General features: G+C 39.4%; 2 protein-coding genes across 2 annotated transcripts; one reads left to right on the top strand and one right to left on the bottom strand.

The window, feature by feature from the left end:
- The first annotated feature begins 1,288 nt into the window (after positions 1-1,288).
- Positions 1,289-7,893, top strand: tex261 (testis expressed 261). Its single transcript, XM_020640292.3, has 6 exons — positions 1,289-1,484; positions 5,031-5,110; positions 5,211-5,364; positions 5,498-5,565; positions 5,689-5,791; positions 6,543-7,893. Exons 1-6 carry the CDS (start codon positions 1,415-1,417, stop codon positions 6,656-6,658), a joined length of 591 nt encoding a protein of 196 aa, XP_020495948.1. The 5' UTR covers positions 1,289-1,414; the 3' UTR covers positions 6,659-7,893.
- Positions 7,894-8,589: 696 nt separating this feature from the next.
- Positions 8,590-12,005, bottom strand: ankrd53 (ankyrin repeat domain 53). Its single transcript, XM_020640329.2, has 6 exons — positions 11,953-12,005; positions 11,606-11,699; positions 10,695-10,894; positions 10,201-10,365; positions 9,990-10,110; positions 8,590-9,779 (listed from the first exon to the last, which is right to left on the bottom strand). The coding sequence occupies exons 1-6, from the start codon at positions 12,003-12,005 to the stop codon at positions 9,189-9,191; spliced, it is 1,224 nt and encodes a 407-aa protein (XP_020495985.2). The 3' UTR covers positions 8,590-9,188.
- Positions 12,006-15,905: the final 3,900 nt, after the last annotated feature.

Below are 15,905 nucleotides of genomic sequence, written 5' to 3'. Positions count from 1 at the left end.
CAGGTTTGAATCTGACCTGTGGCTTCTTTCCCACATATCATTCCCCAATCTCTCTCTCCCTGATTTCAGAATAATTTCTAATAAAGGCACAAAAATAAATCTTTAAAAAAAAAAGTTCCTGCAATGGGAAAACGCCTAATGGCCTCATGGCAGTGTTCCACTTGTCACAGTGTCCAGTCGTTTTGTTTTATAGTTCAGTATAGTTAGTTATAGTTAGTTTAGTAATCCCAATATCACAAGAAAATATGTTTTTTTTTTATCTTGAGACTAAAGATCAAGTGAAAACTACCAGAAATGGGAAAATGGGGTGAATAAAATTGATTGTTTCTCATGGTTTCTGTTCCAATAATGGGAATTTGTCCGCGTCTTTCTTTTTTCTTTTTTTTTCAAAGTTGCGTCAATTTTGACTCCGCAGAAGCAACATGAGACATGTAGTCATTAGCATCCAAACTTCAAGTCTTTGAAAAATTGTTAAATAAGGGATTTTGGGGTAAGAGCACCCCGTCGTCTCTAAAATGACCGTCCTGTAGTGTTTCACAATGAAAACATAAAAACATCGTACAGGAGTTCGGTAAGAGCTAGTTTACATCTGAAGGTCACAGATGAAACATCAGATCGTGATAAAACATCACACACAAACATGGAACTTGTTGACGCATCCTAGGACAACAGACTGAACCCTAAGTTTGATTTAAAAAAAAAGAGGTGTGCACAGTACAGGAAGTGAATAAAGGAATGACTTTCAGCATTCAAACAGAAGAACACAGAGCAAATAATGATTATATGAATAATAATTTTGAACACAAAAAAAGAATCCCTCCCATTCCTCCTGAAACCCCCACACAGGACTGTAAAATACAATATAACATACATCACAAACGTGCAATATATTTATCTGTATAGTCATTTTATACATAGCTTTTGTTGTTATATCTATTTATATCTGCACCTTATTTTTCTATTTTTCTATGTGAATACTTGCTGCTGTTTTTTTATCCTGCACTACAACGAGCCAAATGCAACGAAATGTTGTTCTTATCTGCACCGTAAAGTACAAGTTTGAATGACAATAAAGAAAGTCTGATAATGTCAACATCAAAACAACAACAGAAACATTATAGGCAGCAGTATAAGCAGCCCATGCAAAGATACATGAAAGTACACACAATATCTAAATCAAACCACATATATTTAAGTGGGACTTCTGCTTTTGTCCTCCAACCACAGGTGGTGCTACAACCAAAACAAACCCTTCTTCTCGTTGAGTGCAGCTCCTCTCTGTTGCTCTCCTCAGCCTGAAGCACCAGAGGAGGAACTTTGACCGGTGCTCCAGCTGCTAGTTAGCACCCTGCTAGCTGGTTCCTGTATACTTTTCTTTTTTTGTGTGTGTGTGTGTCGTTTCATATGCAGAGAGATGTGGTTTATTTATTTACTCAGCTGGCTGTCGTTGGTGATCCAGATATCCTTCGTCACTCTAGCAATAGGTAAGTGCATGCTGGGAGTGCCTGCACACGTAGCTGCTGCTGTTTAAACGCTAGCGGACCATGTACTCAAGTTAAATGTGACACCGTTTTCACAAGCACTAATATCAACGTGGTTGTAATTAAATGCATGTTAAACCAGCAGGAATAAACAACATACGAGTGGGTTAGTTCAGAAAGTGCCTTCCTGCACAGCTTGTCAGATAAAGCCTCGGAGCAGGAGTTAGCCTCTCTGTGTGCAACGTAGATACATGTTTATAAAAACGTCACATTGTGAAAAAGTGGGAAAACAAAAAAGGAGGCTGTGTTGTTATTTTTGATTTTTGCATCCATTTATGCATTCGTAATTATTTCTTCGATGACATGTTTCCATGGCGTCCAACATAAAGAAGCCTCTCTGTCCCTTTAAACACGACTAACCTTTATTCTTTTAAGGGTTTTTTTTTTGGGTGAACTCGACAAAGAGGCAGTCTGTCTGTCCACGTTGTCTGTTCTGTTAGTTACCTGGCCACGTCACAGCAGCTGCAGCTGTCAGGTGTGGCTCACCTGTCAGTGTCAGCTATTTAGGGAGTCTTTCTTTTTCTTTTACTTTCGATGTTGGCCTTGCATCACTGAAAGTAAGAAACTAGGCCATATGGTGTTGTTTTTCTTTTCTTGTCCTGCACTAAAACTATTAACATTGTAATTAAAATAAAAAAACAGAATGGTGTCATTGACAAGGATTGGATAGAAAGTAAGTAAGCTCAAAATATACATTGAACAGAATAAATTAGATAAGATAAATAAAAACAGGGGGTATATACAAGTACAAAATGAATGATGAAGTTAACTATGCAGGGAGTTGAGACAGTATTTGCAGATAATGACAAGATAAAGTGACTACTTATAATATAATATAATATAATACAGTGCAATATGAACAATATAGTGTAATATAATGAAATGTTATATAATATAGACTAATATAATAATATAATAAAAATATATAGAATGTATAGCATATATGTATATATATATTGATGCTAAATAATAACAATAATAATAATAATACAATGTTAGTAATGATAATAATGAAGCAGGTCATGTGGGTAGTGTGACAAACCACATTAGTTAAAGTATGGCACCGATACTTATAGGATAACTCCGGCTGAAACAAATGGCTTTATAAAAACATTAACCTTTGCTTTATATGTTACGTTTTTTTATTTTTTATTTAATTTAATTTAATTTTTTATATTCAGGTTTAATTACAGATTTTTTTCCTAAACTGTTTATAGGTTCTTGTTTAAATGTCACATATATTTTTTTATCCCTGCACGTGTTATGTACATTTCTTGTATAAGTCTATTTTTTTAATTGCACAGTTTAAGTTTGATTCATCTAGAGGTATTCTTTAAATCTTTTTTCAGGTTAATATATGTATGAGAGGGGGGGGCGTCGGTTTTGTGATTTAATTTGTAACAAATGTTTCATGTCATGTCTTTGTAACCTGCTACTGGATGCTTTGAATTTCCCTCAGGATCAATAACATATCTATCTATCTATCTATCTATCTATCTATCTATCTATAATAAATCAGTAAACACAACTTTTGTTTTATCAGGTTGTAAAAATCTCTTGGGCGGATTGTTTTTACTGCAGCTTGACATTTGATTTGCTTTGTAGCAGTAGACTCTAATTCTGTTTTTGTATTAACCTCGTAACATTTATTACTGCGAACGTATCCTCTCAGAGTATTAATCAAAGGATTACCAAAATGTATTACTACATTATAACCAAATAAAAAGGTTAAAAACCAAAAAGATTCCTCACAACCTGCAGCGACGTTATCAGTGGTTTATTAATCATGTGTTAAGTGTTAGCCATTGGTTTATTAACCATTAAAGAATACTTTAAATATATAAATAGCCTAAACGGTTTGTCGGAGTTTAGTTGTTTGTTATAAGCGGCTTTGTGATTTTGCAACAGCAGGATTCTGTAAATAGAGCTAGAAGAAAGAGCTTATGTAGCCTGTGAGTGCCTTCAGTCTCATTTCCTAAATGAGGGTCAATATGAAAGGTGTACCCACATCTCATGAAGCTGTACTTATAAGGACTGACTGAAGAACCAAACTGCTAATGGAGAAAAGATGAACCTGTAGCCCTCTATAGGTTTTGTCTCCTTTCATCCTGCCTAATCTTGATCACAACGCTCGTGATGTATTCTTAAGCTATGGTCCTCTGTTGAATCCATCAAGCACCACTGGTTTTAAAAAATGTTTAATATTTGACTTTTTCGGTGTTGGCTGTCCAGTGCTGACAGGACGAACACAAGTTTGGGATTTATCCGCCCGCTACCAGAGGCCAAAAGAGCAAAGCAATCTGCAGTCACTATTTTTCTCTCTTTCTTTTGATTCTGTCTTGGAGAAAGTACGGCTTGCCTTGGCGTGATGAAGCTCTCAGACTCCCGAAGAGCCTCTGCTCTTTCAGCCTTCACCTTTTCAGCTCTTGGCTATACAAGTTCTGACTAGTTTGGTCTTTTCAGGCTGTGCTGGCCTTCATTCCTCATAAGCTGGATAACTGTGGGCTGTGTCTGTGTTGAAGGTGTTTTTTGATTACTTGCTCGACTGAACTGATATTATTTTCCTTTGTTGTCTTTTTATGCTTTTCCTTGGCTGTTGACAAGTGCAAGCTATTGAATCTTGAAGTCTTTTTGATACTGGCTGAAATTTGTCTTTGGCACAAAAAAATAGAAAACTGTCACGTACTGAAAGTTTGTTTCCCGGAGTCTGGACCGTCTGATCAAGTTGATGTTCTTTTATTCTTGTTCTTTAACTCAGATTTGCTGTCGAGTGTTCTTAATAAAAATCTGTTGAATGACTCAGTTAATAATGTTTTAAATGATAATGATAACTGGACTTAGTCGTGGTAGCAGCTCAGCTCACTTTATCTACTAGGAATAAATTGTTGCAAAAAATGTAAAGGTCTTATATTATTCTCCTTTTCAACCAGTTTAAATAAGTCTCAGATCTCCCCGAAACATGTCTGTGAAGTTTCTTGTTCTAAATCCACTCTGATCCTGTATTTCATCATGAATAAAAACCCCTCTATTTCAGCCCTGCTCAGAACAGGCTGTTTCTGTGTCTGTACCTTTAAATATGTAAATGCTCTGTGTCTGACCACGCCCCCTCTCTGGAAGGGCTTTGGGTGCCTTGTCTTTCTTGCACTATGCCCTATTGTTAACGATGAGAAGGCAGACTCAGAGGGCAGAACAAACACCTAGCTGTGGGAGAGTCACCCACCTGGGGGAGGGGTTACTGCACTTTGTGATGTCACAAAGGGAAAATCTCCAAACGGCCTGTTTGAGAACACATTTTCTGAAAAGTGGAGTAAGCAAAAGATGGAGAGGATGGACTTTTCTCATAATAGGGGGGTTCGAAGAGAGACTAGGGACTCATACTAGTGTTAGAAAAACATGGTGAAGTGTATAACCTTTAAAGTTACCTTTTTTTATATGTATTTTTAAAATGAGTTGTTTTCCTAAGAATCTTCACGTTCTCTTTGTCTTCAGCTGCTGGCCTGTACTACTTGGCAGAACTAATAGAAGAATACACAGTAGCCACCAGTCGAATAATAAAGTACATGATACTGGTGAGTACACAGAGAAGCCATTCTCTTTTCTATTTAAGAATTTACTGCAGTCTAATGTGTAGTGAAAAGACCCCGCTGATTTTTGTGTGAATGTTTCCAGTTCTCCACAGGTGTGCTGGCAGGTCTCTATGTTTTTGAAGGTTTCCCTGTGTTCATGGTGGGCGTCGGCCTCTTCACCAACCTGGTGTACTTCGGCCTCCTGCAGACGTTCCCATACATTCTGCTGAGCTCCCCAAACTTCATCCTCTCCTGCGGTGAGTAGCACAGACGCTCGCTTTACCGCAATTGTTTAATTATTTTGTAAAAGAGAGAAAAATTGGGATAGAAACCTAAAACCTCAAATCATGACCCTAACAGTTATATGAACATCTATTTCATCCTCTACAGTGTTGGTGGTGGTGAATCATTATATGGCCTTCCAGTTCTTTGCACAAGAGTATTATCCCTTCTCAGAGGTACATTCATTTCAGTCTCTGATGTAATCACTTTATTTTAGAAATTAGGGAATATTTTCTCAATTCAAATAACTCCCTGTTACTAATCTTATAATCTTGCATTTGTTCCTGACCTACGTCAAGGTGTTGGCATACTTCACCATCTGTCTGTGGGTGATCCCCTTCGCCTTCTTTGTGTCACTGTCAGCGGGAGAAAATGTGCTTCCGTCCACCATGCAACAAGGAGGTGAGCTCTTTTTTTTTTAAATTCTCAAGTGTGCTGCTGGACGCAGTATTGATGGTAGTCAGTCATTCAAGCATCGAGTGTTCAACACTTTTGAAGAACTTTTGAAGTTTGACACGGATGTTTTCAGCCTTCAGAGCTTTTTTCTTTTCCAAGTTTCTTAGCAGATTCTTCAGTTTCTTATCCTCATTTTAAAAAAAAAAAATGATGAAATTAATTACATTGTAATCACTTGGAAATCTGGTCTTTTGGTGCATTAACCTGCTCCTTAAATCCTCCATTTCCAAAATAGTCTTAAAACAGCTTAGATGCTACAAAGAAACGGTTAGATTTGTGTTTATTTTTTTCAACCCTAAATCTAAATTATGTTTTTGTTCACCATATTTCTTCGCTTTGACTTCTATTCGGCTACTGACAAAAATGTTTTTTTTTTGCTGATTTTTGAGTTATTGTTCTTCCTTTAGGGCATGTTCATGTGAATTTTCTCTGTTGTAAACTTTCTCTGACAAAAGACAAATGCAGTTAAAGTCCTTTAAAGCTACATGACAGTTTTAGCTTACGTGCTAATTCTGACCAGTTGAATCAGTCGGTAGAGACGAGACTGTAGATCCGGGCTAGCATTAGCACAGTAGGTCAGAAAAACCTGGACGGGATCATTGTATTATATTTAATCTTTAATAAACATAATGCAGGCGTAGTGTGTGGACAATAAATGGATGGTATCATAAACTCTCTCCCCCTCCCCCTCCTCTAGACGACGTGGTGTCTAATTACTTCACGAAGGGCAAGAGGGGGAAGAGGTCTGGGATCCTCCTCGTCTTCTCCTTCCTAAAGGAGGCGGTGCTGCCCAGCCGACAGAAAATGTACTGAGGGCGCTCGGACCTGGGATGCAGCCTCGAGGGTCGGATATGTGTGTGTGTATGAGTGTGTGTACGTTCATGGGAAGCAGGAAGGACTGTGAAATCAAAAAGAGAGTTTCTGGAAGGGACTAAATTGAAGCAGTGGCCAACGTGGAGGAAGCGCACTGGAGGAAGACGGACCAATGAACAGGACAGAGCTTTGTGCTGGATGAGTTCACGCAGCCCACGTTGGTCTCTCTTTTTGTCTGCGTGTGTTTACTGACTACCAATAACATCTACTAGAGACCTCCCCGCGGTGATCTTCTCTGTAGCGCAATGCTTTCTAACTGTTACATTGGACTTCTCCATTTTTTTTTTAAAGCTTTGGTAATTCAATATTTGTGTGCAGGGTCTGACGTTATCAACCAACAGAAACCTGTCAACTTTCACTTTTGGCAGATAAATCATCAGACGTCTTCTTAAGACGCCTGCTGTCTGTTGTGTTTTTTTTAAGGTCTCACGCTTGTACTTTTTATACACAAAAGTAGCGTTTGAAAATCTAGGAAAAAAGCAGAGATAGATGAGACAGCTTTAAGGTACTTCTAACTCCTGATGTCAAAGCTTTGATTTTGGTGCCACGTGATCGTAGAAAGCTGAAGGCCAAATGCCACGGACGGTTCTCGCGGAGATCACCTCAAACAGAGTGAAGTTGTCATGAATCAGCTCGATACAGAAGTCCTTTTCCAGTTTTAAGGTGTTGCATGCTAAAAGTGCTCTTGTCACATCGCATCATTAAAAAAAATGTGCTGATGAAGACACGTAGAGATGGATAACGTATAATTAAAAACTCCTTAAAAATGTCATTTGGATTATTTATAAGCGGCAACAAAAACGCACTTTCTTTTTCTCTTTGTTTTAAGTCGACACATTCATTCATCACCAGCACTGTAGTCTGCAACACACCCTCCTTTTTTATTTTTTAAATCACAGCCAAAATAAAGTGATTTTTTTTTTTTTTTTTTACATGATTGTTGAGTTAACCTGACATCAAAGTGAATAAACATTTTTGAAGATCAAACCCGGGTGAAGACTCCTGAAAGCTCTCAGGTGTCACGGACAAAAAAAAAAAAAAAAAGCTGCTCAAGGTGGTTCGATATCAAAGAAGTACTTCTCCTGAAGAGGCTGACATTCTTTCTACCAATTACAGAGTGATTCATTGTAGGATGGTATCCACACAACTGTAAAATAAAGATTTTGTTGAAGTAAGTGGCAGATGAAATGTTTTTTTTTTTTTTTTTTTTTTACTGCTTTGTGTTAGAAATTCTTTGAAGAAATGGATCTGCTGATCTTCGCCTTTTTTAAAAATCAGATGAGGTGACTTACACAATTGGAATGTGAAATTTAATTAAATACCCTTTTCCATCAAGAATATGTGTGTCTAGCTTTGTAAAATCCAAATCCTGTGTGTTGAAGTCACAGTGGGCACATCTAGTAGAGGCATGACCTTTTACCCCTGCTGAGGTGTGAAGTTCTTCATGAAGTACAAGACAAAACCTCAAAACACACACACACACACACACACACACACACACACACACACACACACACACACACCTTTCACTGACAGGCCACACCTCGCAGTAACAAACGTACTGTTGACAAGCCCTCACTTGGATCCCGAGTCGCTTCCCTGGGGGGGGATCAGTGGAAGTGTAGGGGGGGTTGCAGGTGTGACAGGTGACCCAGTTCAGTGAGGTTTTCTCACCCCCATTGTCCACCCTGCGTCTGGAGCAGGTGACATTTTTAATGTTGTCACTTTGAGGAGAAGTTGAGTGTTGGCAGGAGGTTTTTTTTGTTCAGGAAAACATCTGCTTTTATGCCCACTGGTTACCTTCCAAATGAACTGAGTTATTCTCAAACAGAAACTGGCATCAGTATCACAGCCTCCATTACAAGACTGGTTTCGGTAAATCAACCTTTCAATGCGCTGATCCAATTTCATATTGCACTGAACCTCCCAGATATGAACTGGTTTTAGTCAAATAATCATGCAGAACAGTTTGCTTCTAGCAGAGAGTGTCATTATAGTTCAAGCTTGTAAAATGTTGGCCAACAGTATTTCATTGCATGCATTTTTAATCTCTCTGCTATGGGGATACTCGAGTCTAGATGTTGGATTCAGTATTTTGAAAGAAAAATAACTTGTATTGGTGAGGGGACACAGCCTGGTATCTATTCACTACATGTCTTCCTAACCCTCTGGTTACTCACATGGTAGTTTAAAGCTCCTGTGAGAAGTTTTTAACTGGTTATGAAACAGTCTGAAATGAATACTGATGACTCCATATGACCTACTAAAGCAAACCAGACCATTAGAAACTAAGTCACAGGATGTACCAAAGTCAAAAAACAGAAAGTTCTTTACAGTAGCTTGAATCCTGGAACTACCAATATCTATATCTATCAAATCTTGTTTTTTTCCATCTCTATCTGACTTAAGACGTAAAAATGGCTGAAACGTTTCAATGCCAGTTGAGTTTTAATGCATGTCTTTTAACACCCTACTCACATATGTCGAGTTTAAGCTCTTTGAGAACAGTATCAGGGGATGAGTAGTGTCTGAACTCGAACACCTCAACCAGGTGCATGGCCACCTCTGTCCAGGGGGAGGTGCTCCGCCCCTGGGGGTTTCCTCTGCGCTGGACCTCCGTGATGTCCTGGGCCTCAAAGTGCCGAGGGGTGGCCATCCTGGAGGGGAAAGCCCTGGGGAACAACACCCTCTCCAGGACATCCAGAGGCAGGTCAGGGGCAGGGCGAGGCGTGCCGTCCCACTTTGTGCTGTACTGAGGCAGCCCGCGGCGCCCGTCCCCCCACAGTGTGACAGAGCCCCGGAGGTCTGGGTCTCTGTCACAGAGACTCTCTGGCTGAAGAACATTATAGACCGACCAGGGCCTGGAGGGGGCTGCAGGTGTTTTAGGCCTGTCCTCCTGGCCCTCCAGTGGTTCTTTGCTGGTTTTTAGATTGGAGTTGTCCTGATCTGATAAGAGGCACTTAGTGTGAAACTTGCTCACCTGGACTCTCGGGGAGAAATCCTTCAAGAGAGGTAATCCTTTCTTGTTTGCCCACTCTGCAATATTCTCATCGATGAGAGTCTGGAAATGGAGACAGAGAAAGTGTTATGAGTTTCTTAGACATAGTTGAAATGAAATGAAAATCTGAAACTAAAAGCTCCCGTGAGGAAATTTGGTGCGCAGAATTTGGTGCCCCATGTGGACTAACTTGTATCCCCTATCTCTTCCCTTACCCCCCTTCCCTTTGACAGTGAAAGGCATTCTGATCCATCTGACAGTTTGTGAACCAACCTTTTTATTGAGGTCGTTCAGTTTGACCGTGTCCACAAGATCTCTGTATAACTCCTGCACCAGCTTCCTTTCCTTCACTTCTTTGTCCTTCTCTTTCTGCCAAATGCAGCTTTTCAGATACCTACACAGCAAACACAAATACGTCTTTTAAATAATCGACACATGTTAATGGGAAAGTTTGAATTGTGTTATGAAGTATTCTTTCAGGTACCTTGCTACCTTCCTGTTGCAGAAGATACGGGCGAAATTCAGAGGAGTGATTCCCATGCTGTCCCGAGCGGAGACATCTGCTCCAGCCCGCACGAGGATCTCTGCGCAGTCCAGGAGACCTTCAGAGGCAGCCAGGTGCAGCGGGGTCACCCCTGAATCGGAGGTCCTAGTTACATCAGAGGAAAAAAAAAAGAAGCTTTATCACCATCATCTTCATCATGTTTGTCATTATAATCATCAGTGGTATCATCATTATCCCTCGCAGCAGCCGCTTTAAACTTTCATCATCATCTCATTGTAATCATAACTTTACTTTCACACTCCTAAGCTTTTAGTGTGCACTTGCAACAGCTGGATGCCACTGGATCCAGCTGACAGAATTCATTTAAAAAAAAAAGAAGAAGCATCTGTAATCGAGCAAATGAAGCTTCCTAAACTTAAAAAAAAACCAAAAAGAACAACGTGAAGCTTTCATCCAGAGAAGACGATGCTTACACAGTGACGTCAGCGCCGCGCTCCAGGAGGAATCTGACGCACGAGGAGGTGTTCGGGGAGCTCGGGGAGGACAGGACCATGTGGACGGGCCGGCGACCCTGCTGATCTCTGCTGTTGACCCACTCCGGTTTGGCGTCCAGGAGGAGCCGAATGGTAGCCAGCTGGCCACAAAGGCAGGCCATGTGAAGGGCTGAGAGACCCTGGAGGTTAAAACCCCCCCCAAAAAAACACAAAGCGTCATTTTAATGATGCTCTCTATTATGAATGAACTGTTCTTTTTGACCTGTGAGAGGAAGTGTCCTGACTGTCAGAACTAAACGACCTTTCACTACACACTTTTTGTTCTTTCAAATGAGTAAAAACACAGGATTTTTAATTGTTGTAGGGATGCAGTTCTGTGTGCTTTCCTTTGACATGGCTTAAATTGAGTGAGCCTATTATTGAACGTTAACATTTTTGCTTTCTGCTTTGAAAAGAAAAAGGACCTTGAGGAGTGCACGTGTGGAAATGTAATTAATTTTGTATCGTTTTAAGTTATTTCCCTTTTGTGAAAGTGTCTGCTGTTAAATACATCATTCCCAGTTCAACTTTATTTTTTTTGAAAGAAAGACTTTTTTTTTTTTTTTTAAATTATAGTTTCACATTTTAATTTTGTAAAATACCACCAAGGACTTCAGAATAATTCTGAACCACATTAATTGCATCAAGGTATCCTTTTTAAGAAATTATTTCTGACCAGTTTTTCTGGCTCATTTCCCTTCAGTGTTGTATATGTTGTTTAATTTGTTTTCATTAAGAATTTGGAGAGAGATACTTTTTTACAAACAGCATAATAATTTTCTCTATAATGTCTATGACACAGAAGTAAGATAAGTTTACAATCCAACAGTCTGTTATGTTATTGAACCTACCACAGTGTCCACGATGACTTCCAGCTTCTCTGTGCTGCCTTCATCAACATCTGGACACCTGAGCGCGTCTGCAGGATCTCTGCGGGTACGTTTCCTATGAAATGACGTCATGTACAAAGTATGAAGGGTGACTTATTACTACAAGACCCAACGACGAACACTTTGAAATAACGAAACCGGACCATTGTTCAGTGTCACAAATTCACTTTCATGTACGGTGAGTCGGCTAAATCATTAAAACAGCCAATACAACAAACATAACATGATTTATGTAAACACCTGGAGGCTAAGGCTGAAGTAACATTTAAATAAATGTACGAGCTTGCATAAACTTTCATGTTATTTACCGATTTTTACGTCTCCCACGTTTCTTTTTCCCGGATTTGTTGACAGGCTCCATCGTTGTCATGGAAACGTAGTAACCAGGAAACGTACTGTGATTTAAGGCAAAGTTGAAACTCTTTTGAGGTTATAGTGTAAAAAAAAATCATAGACTGTAAAGTAAAAATGCGCAATAAAAAATGTTTATAATTGACCATTAGGCTACTTAGTCCATATGTAATGTTTTTTTTTCTATTTGACATTTTGATAAAAAAAAACAAAAAAAAAACATAGACTTTCAACAACACAGTAGGCTACCACATAAACACATGTCCCATCACGCTTTCCGTCGGACTGAATGTGTAGTAATATTTACAGTCTATGGTAGCAGGCAGTAGGCCTATAGTATATTTTGAGCTTGTTTCAGTCATCTTCATTTACTGTCCACTCTTTCAGTATTCAGATGATGTTGATATGCAGTTAGATGCCATTTGGGTTGCTCTATAGTTTTTCTTCAGCTTTGACCATAACGAGACTATTGCATTTTTACTGCTGGTCTGAAAAAAAAACAACTTCTGATGGTGAGATCGTATTTCCAGTGTCTGAAAATGAGCAGAATATACTGATACAGAGAGGGTAACGCTACAGACACACGCCAGCTCTTTAACAGTTTGTGGAAGCTGTGGACTGTGTGATTCTCCTTGTCTCTTGCTGATATTCTCCTAAACATGAGTGAATAGTGTCAGTCAGTAAAAACCTCTTTTAACAGTTCTATGTAGGCTTTCACTTCTCAGCCTACTGAAAGTAGTAGAAAATGTTAGGACAGTACGGCCGTTTAGGCAGCGAGCTATTCTTGTCTGCCTGTCTGAAACTGACCCAGCAGAATATCCAACTCATTACCATGTTTGTTTAAAATGCATACAAAGCAGAAGTGGAAAAAGAGAAAGAAGCTAGAGGTGCAGCCACCTGATATAAGATGATATAGATAAAGCCTTCAACAACATAAGTTTGTTAGCTGTCAATCTCGAAGATAAACAGGAAAACAAATGGCCACTTCTTTATACGGCATATTCAATAACACATGTTGTGTCTGTGTCTGTAAAAGCGTGCGATGGATACGGGCAGATGAGTGGCTGCAGGCACGGCAGAAATGGATACTTCCACCCTCCCATGTTGGGTCCTCAGCTCTCTCCTCCTACTGTACGTCTGTGTACTGTGCTTGTATTGATAGTGCAATAGAAGTGGCAGCTCACATTAAACCGGTGTAAAAGCAGATCGATCCTGCCAATGCTGTGGAGGCCTCAGAGGGCCCGTATGGATTCTGTATGAACAGTTATATTCTCCATGACTCTGAGGGACTGAGGGGTCGATGGGCTCATCGGGCAGCAGAACTCTCTGATCGCTGCTATTGATCACTTGACTCCTGACTGAAGTAAAGGGGGAACATGTGCATGAGAGGACGATGAGGCCTATAGTTGGAATATCAGCAAATATTCATTAGCAAGAATAAAAGATCAAAAATCACCAGAAATAAATCACAGAAGATATAAATGTCCTGAGGGGAATTCTAACCACACAGCAAGCTTAAAAAAACATAATTTTAACAAAACTGTCTGGTGCCATTTCTCCCTGAACCCAAATTAAAATATTATTAAACATGGTGCCCAATTTGGATGCCCACTATTTTTTACTTTCCAATCCTTTGAATTGATAAATATTCTTAACATACATTTATTATGTTTGAATAAAATTGAAAGATAGAAAGATATGTACCATTGTTGGGTTTTAAATATTTAATACTCTTTTAAAAACAGTGACCCAACTAATTAAATTGGACTAAACCATTTGTGGGGGTGGTAACTTAACTCAAGCAGCATTTGGGCAAATAAATATGAAAGTAAGTTACAATTTGATTAATAAAAATGAACAAAGCTATACCAATACCAAACGTCTTTACCTGAAAGTTTTTTTTCGAGAAACCACTTCCAAGAACACCCCCACACACACTTTTTTTTTTTTTTCACATGGAGCAGTCAGGAAGTATAAACTAAAGTATGACCCTTTTTTTTTTGTATATTAAGTTTAACAGGTAAAAGTGCAGACATAATTAAAATCCAGTTGTAGGCAGTAATGAGGCTTTAAGGATGCCAAAACAACATCCAAAGAAGAAGAAAACGCAAAGGTACAACGCTGACTTCTGATTCATGTTTCATGATTTATGTGAGGCTGAGATAGAGGATTGATTTGAATGATTTCTAAATATCTTTTTTGCAAATCTTGCTCGTCAAAAAATCTTTAAACTTTACATCTACTAGCTAGCATGTTGACAATGATGTACATTCTCAAACAACTGGTTTAAACTGGGTTTTTCTGTGTTAAAATAATTCCCATGTCAAGACCCTTTTGCACACTGGGTATTTTAAAATGTATCACAGATCTCTTTTGTTCTCTCAGGAACTTTTTTTTTTCTCCTTATTTTGGACCTTATGGGTAGGAGTTAGCTCATATTACTGGATAGAATCTGTGTTTAAGAGCTCAGATGAATACCAAAATAAAGGATGCCACAAACGTTGACTCCTTGCTTACGTTACTTAAATCTAAATATTGCAGCTTTTTTTCCTGTTACATTTTCATTCAGTATTTTAATGTGTCTTCCCCTTTTTTCATCCTCTCATTGTCATTCCCAAAGCCATCAAGGTCTCGTGGTCGGTCAAGGACGGGGCATGGACCCCTGGCTTCATACTCCAAGTGCCAACCCCCCCCCGAGCCTTTCGCCTTCATCACAACACACACATGAGGCCACTTCAGTGACACGTGTGTGCGTCGAGAGAGTGAGTAACCCTTTTTTTATATACGTGCATGTTAATGTGTGTGCAGTGTGTGTGTGTGTGTATGCGGGATAATAGAAAGAGAACAGCACGCCCCCGTTGAGGCCTCAGCGGCTTCCTCTGACCTCGGTCATATGTCATAGTGGTTGTACGGATCCATCGTGGTAGAGCTCTTTCATGTTTGACTTTCAACACAAGTCCCTGGACAGCAACCTCTGACGTGACCTCTTTATTCTGACAGTTGTGTTTTACTTTCAACGTGCTGTCAAATTCAGCCTGTACAGGTTTTTGTAAAAGCTTTTTTTCATTTGGCATTTGTCGCTCGATTTGCATTAAATGTCGATAAAAGAAACATTTATTCTGACTGTTTGACTCATAATTCAAAATTAATAGTTATTTTCTTTCATCCTAAAATTCTCGCTGCCTCCAAACACACAATGGAACCGGTGTTTGTGTGTGTGTGTGTGTGTGTGTTTTGTGAGTGTGTGTGTGTGCATACATTAGCTACAGTACATCCAGTTGGTGCAGAGCAGATTAGCAGCGGGCCGATCAGAGCTGTCTAAACCTGCTTAGGGCGAGGATGAAAATGAGATCATGTCCCAGCAGCCTCGCAGCCAGCTCTGCCATTGGTCTGTTACATTATCCAATCACATCGCGTAAGGCTTTCATTGGAGGAAGGTTGGGAGCTTTCTGCCCGGCCGGTGGCACCTGACCTACGTATGGTTCAGGTCTCATATCTTACATCAGATGGATGGAGACACATTTAGCTTTTAACGAACTTTTTGGGTTGTGTATAAAATCCTTCAATTCTGTGTCGGGGTGTGGGGCCATTTGATCACATATTAACATTAGATAAACTGCAAAAAATATACTTTAAAAGCTCAGCAATGATTCCTGAAAAGACATTTGATGAGGTAGATTTTCCACCTGATTTACAGGAGATTTACTCGAGTGAATTATTTAGATTTAGGAGTTTTTTTTATTGGAAGTACACAAGTAATCTTTGCTGTTTCTTCTGTCTTTGTCACGTAATTTTTACTCACTAATTCCTAGTTTTTTATTGATTATAACACTACCTTTTCATTTTCCGACCCCAGCACAGTGTCAGCAGAAGGCTGTTCAACATGCTCGAGGTTTCTGCCTCTTAAAGG

This window comes from Labrus bergylta, chromosome 22, assembly GCF_963930695.1.
Source record: "Labrus bergylta chromosome 22, fLabBer1.1, whole genome shotgun sequence".
NCBI classification, from domain to species: Eukaryota; Metazoa; Chordata; class Actinopteri; order Labriformes; family Labridae; genus Labrus; species Labrus bergylta.
The sequence above is the reverse complement of the archived record's forward strand: the minus strand, read 5'-3'. Positions and strand labels throughout refer to the sequence as shown.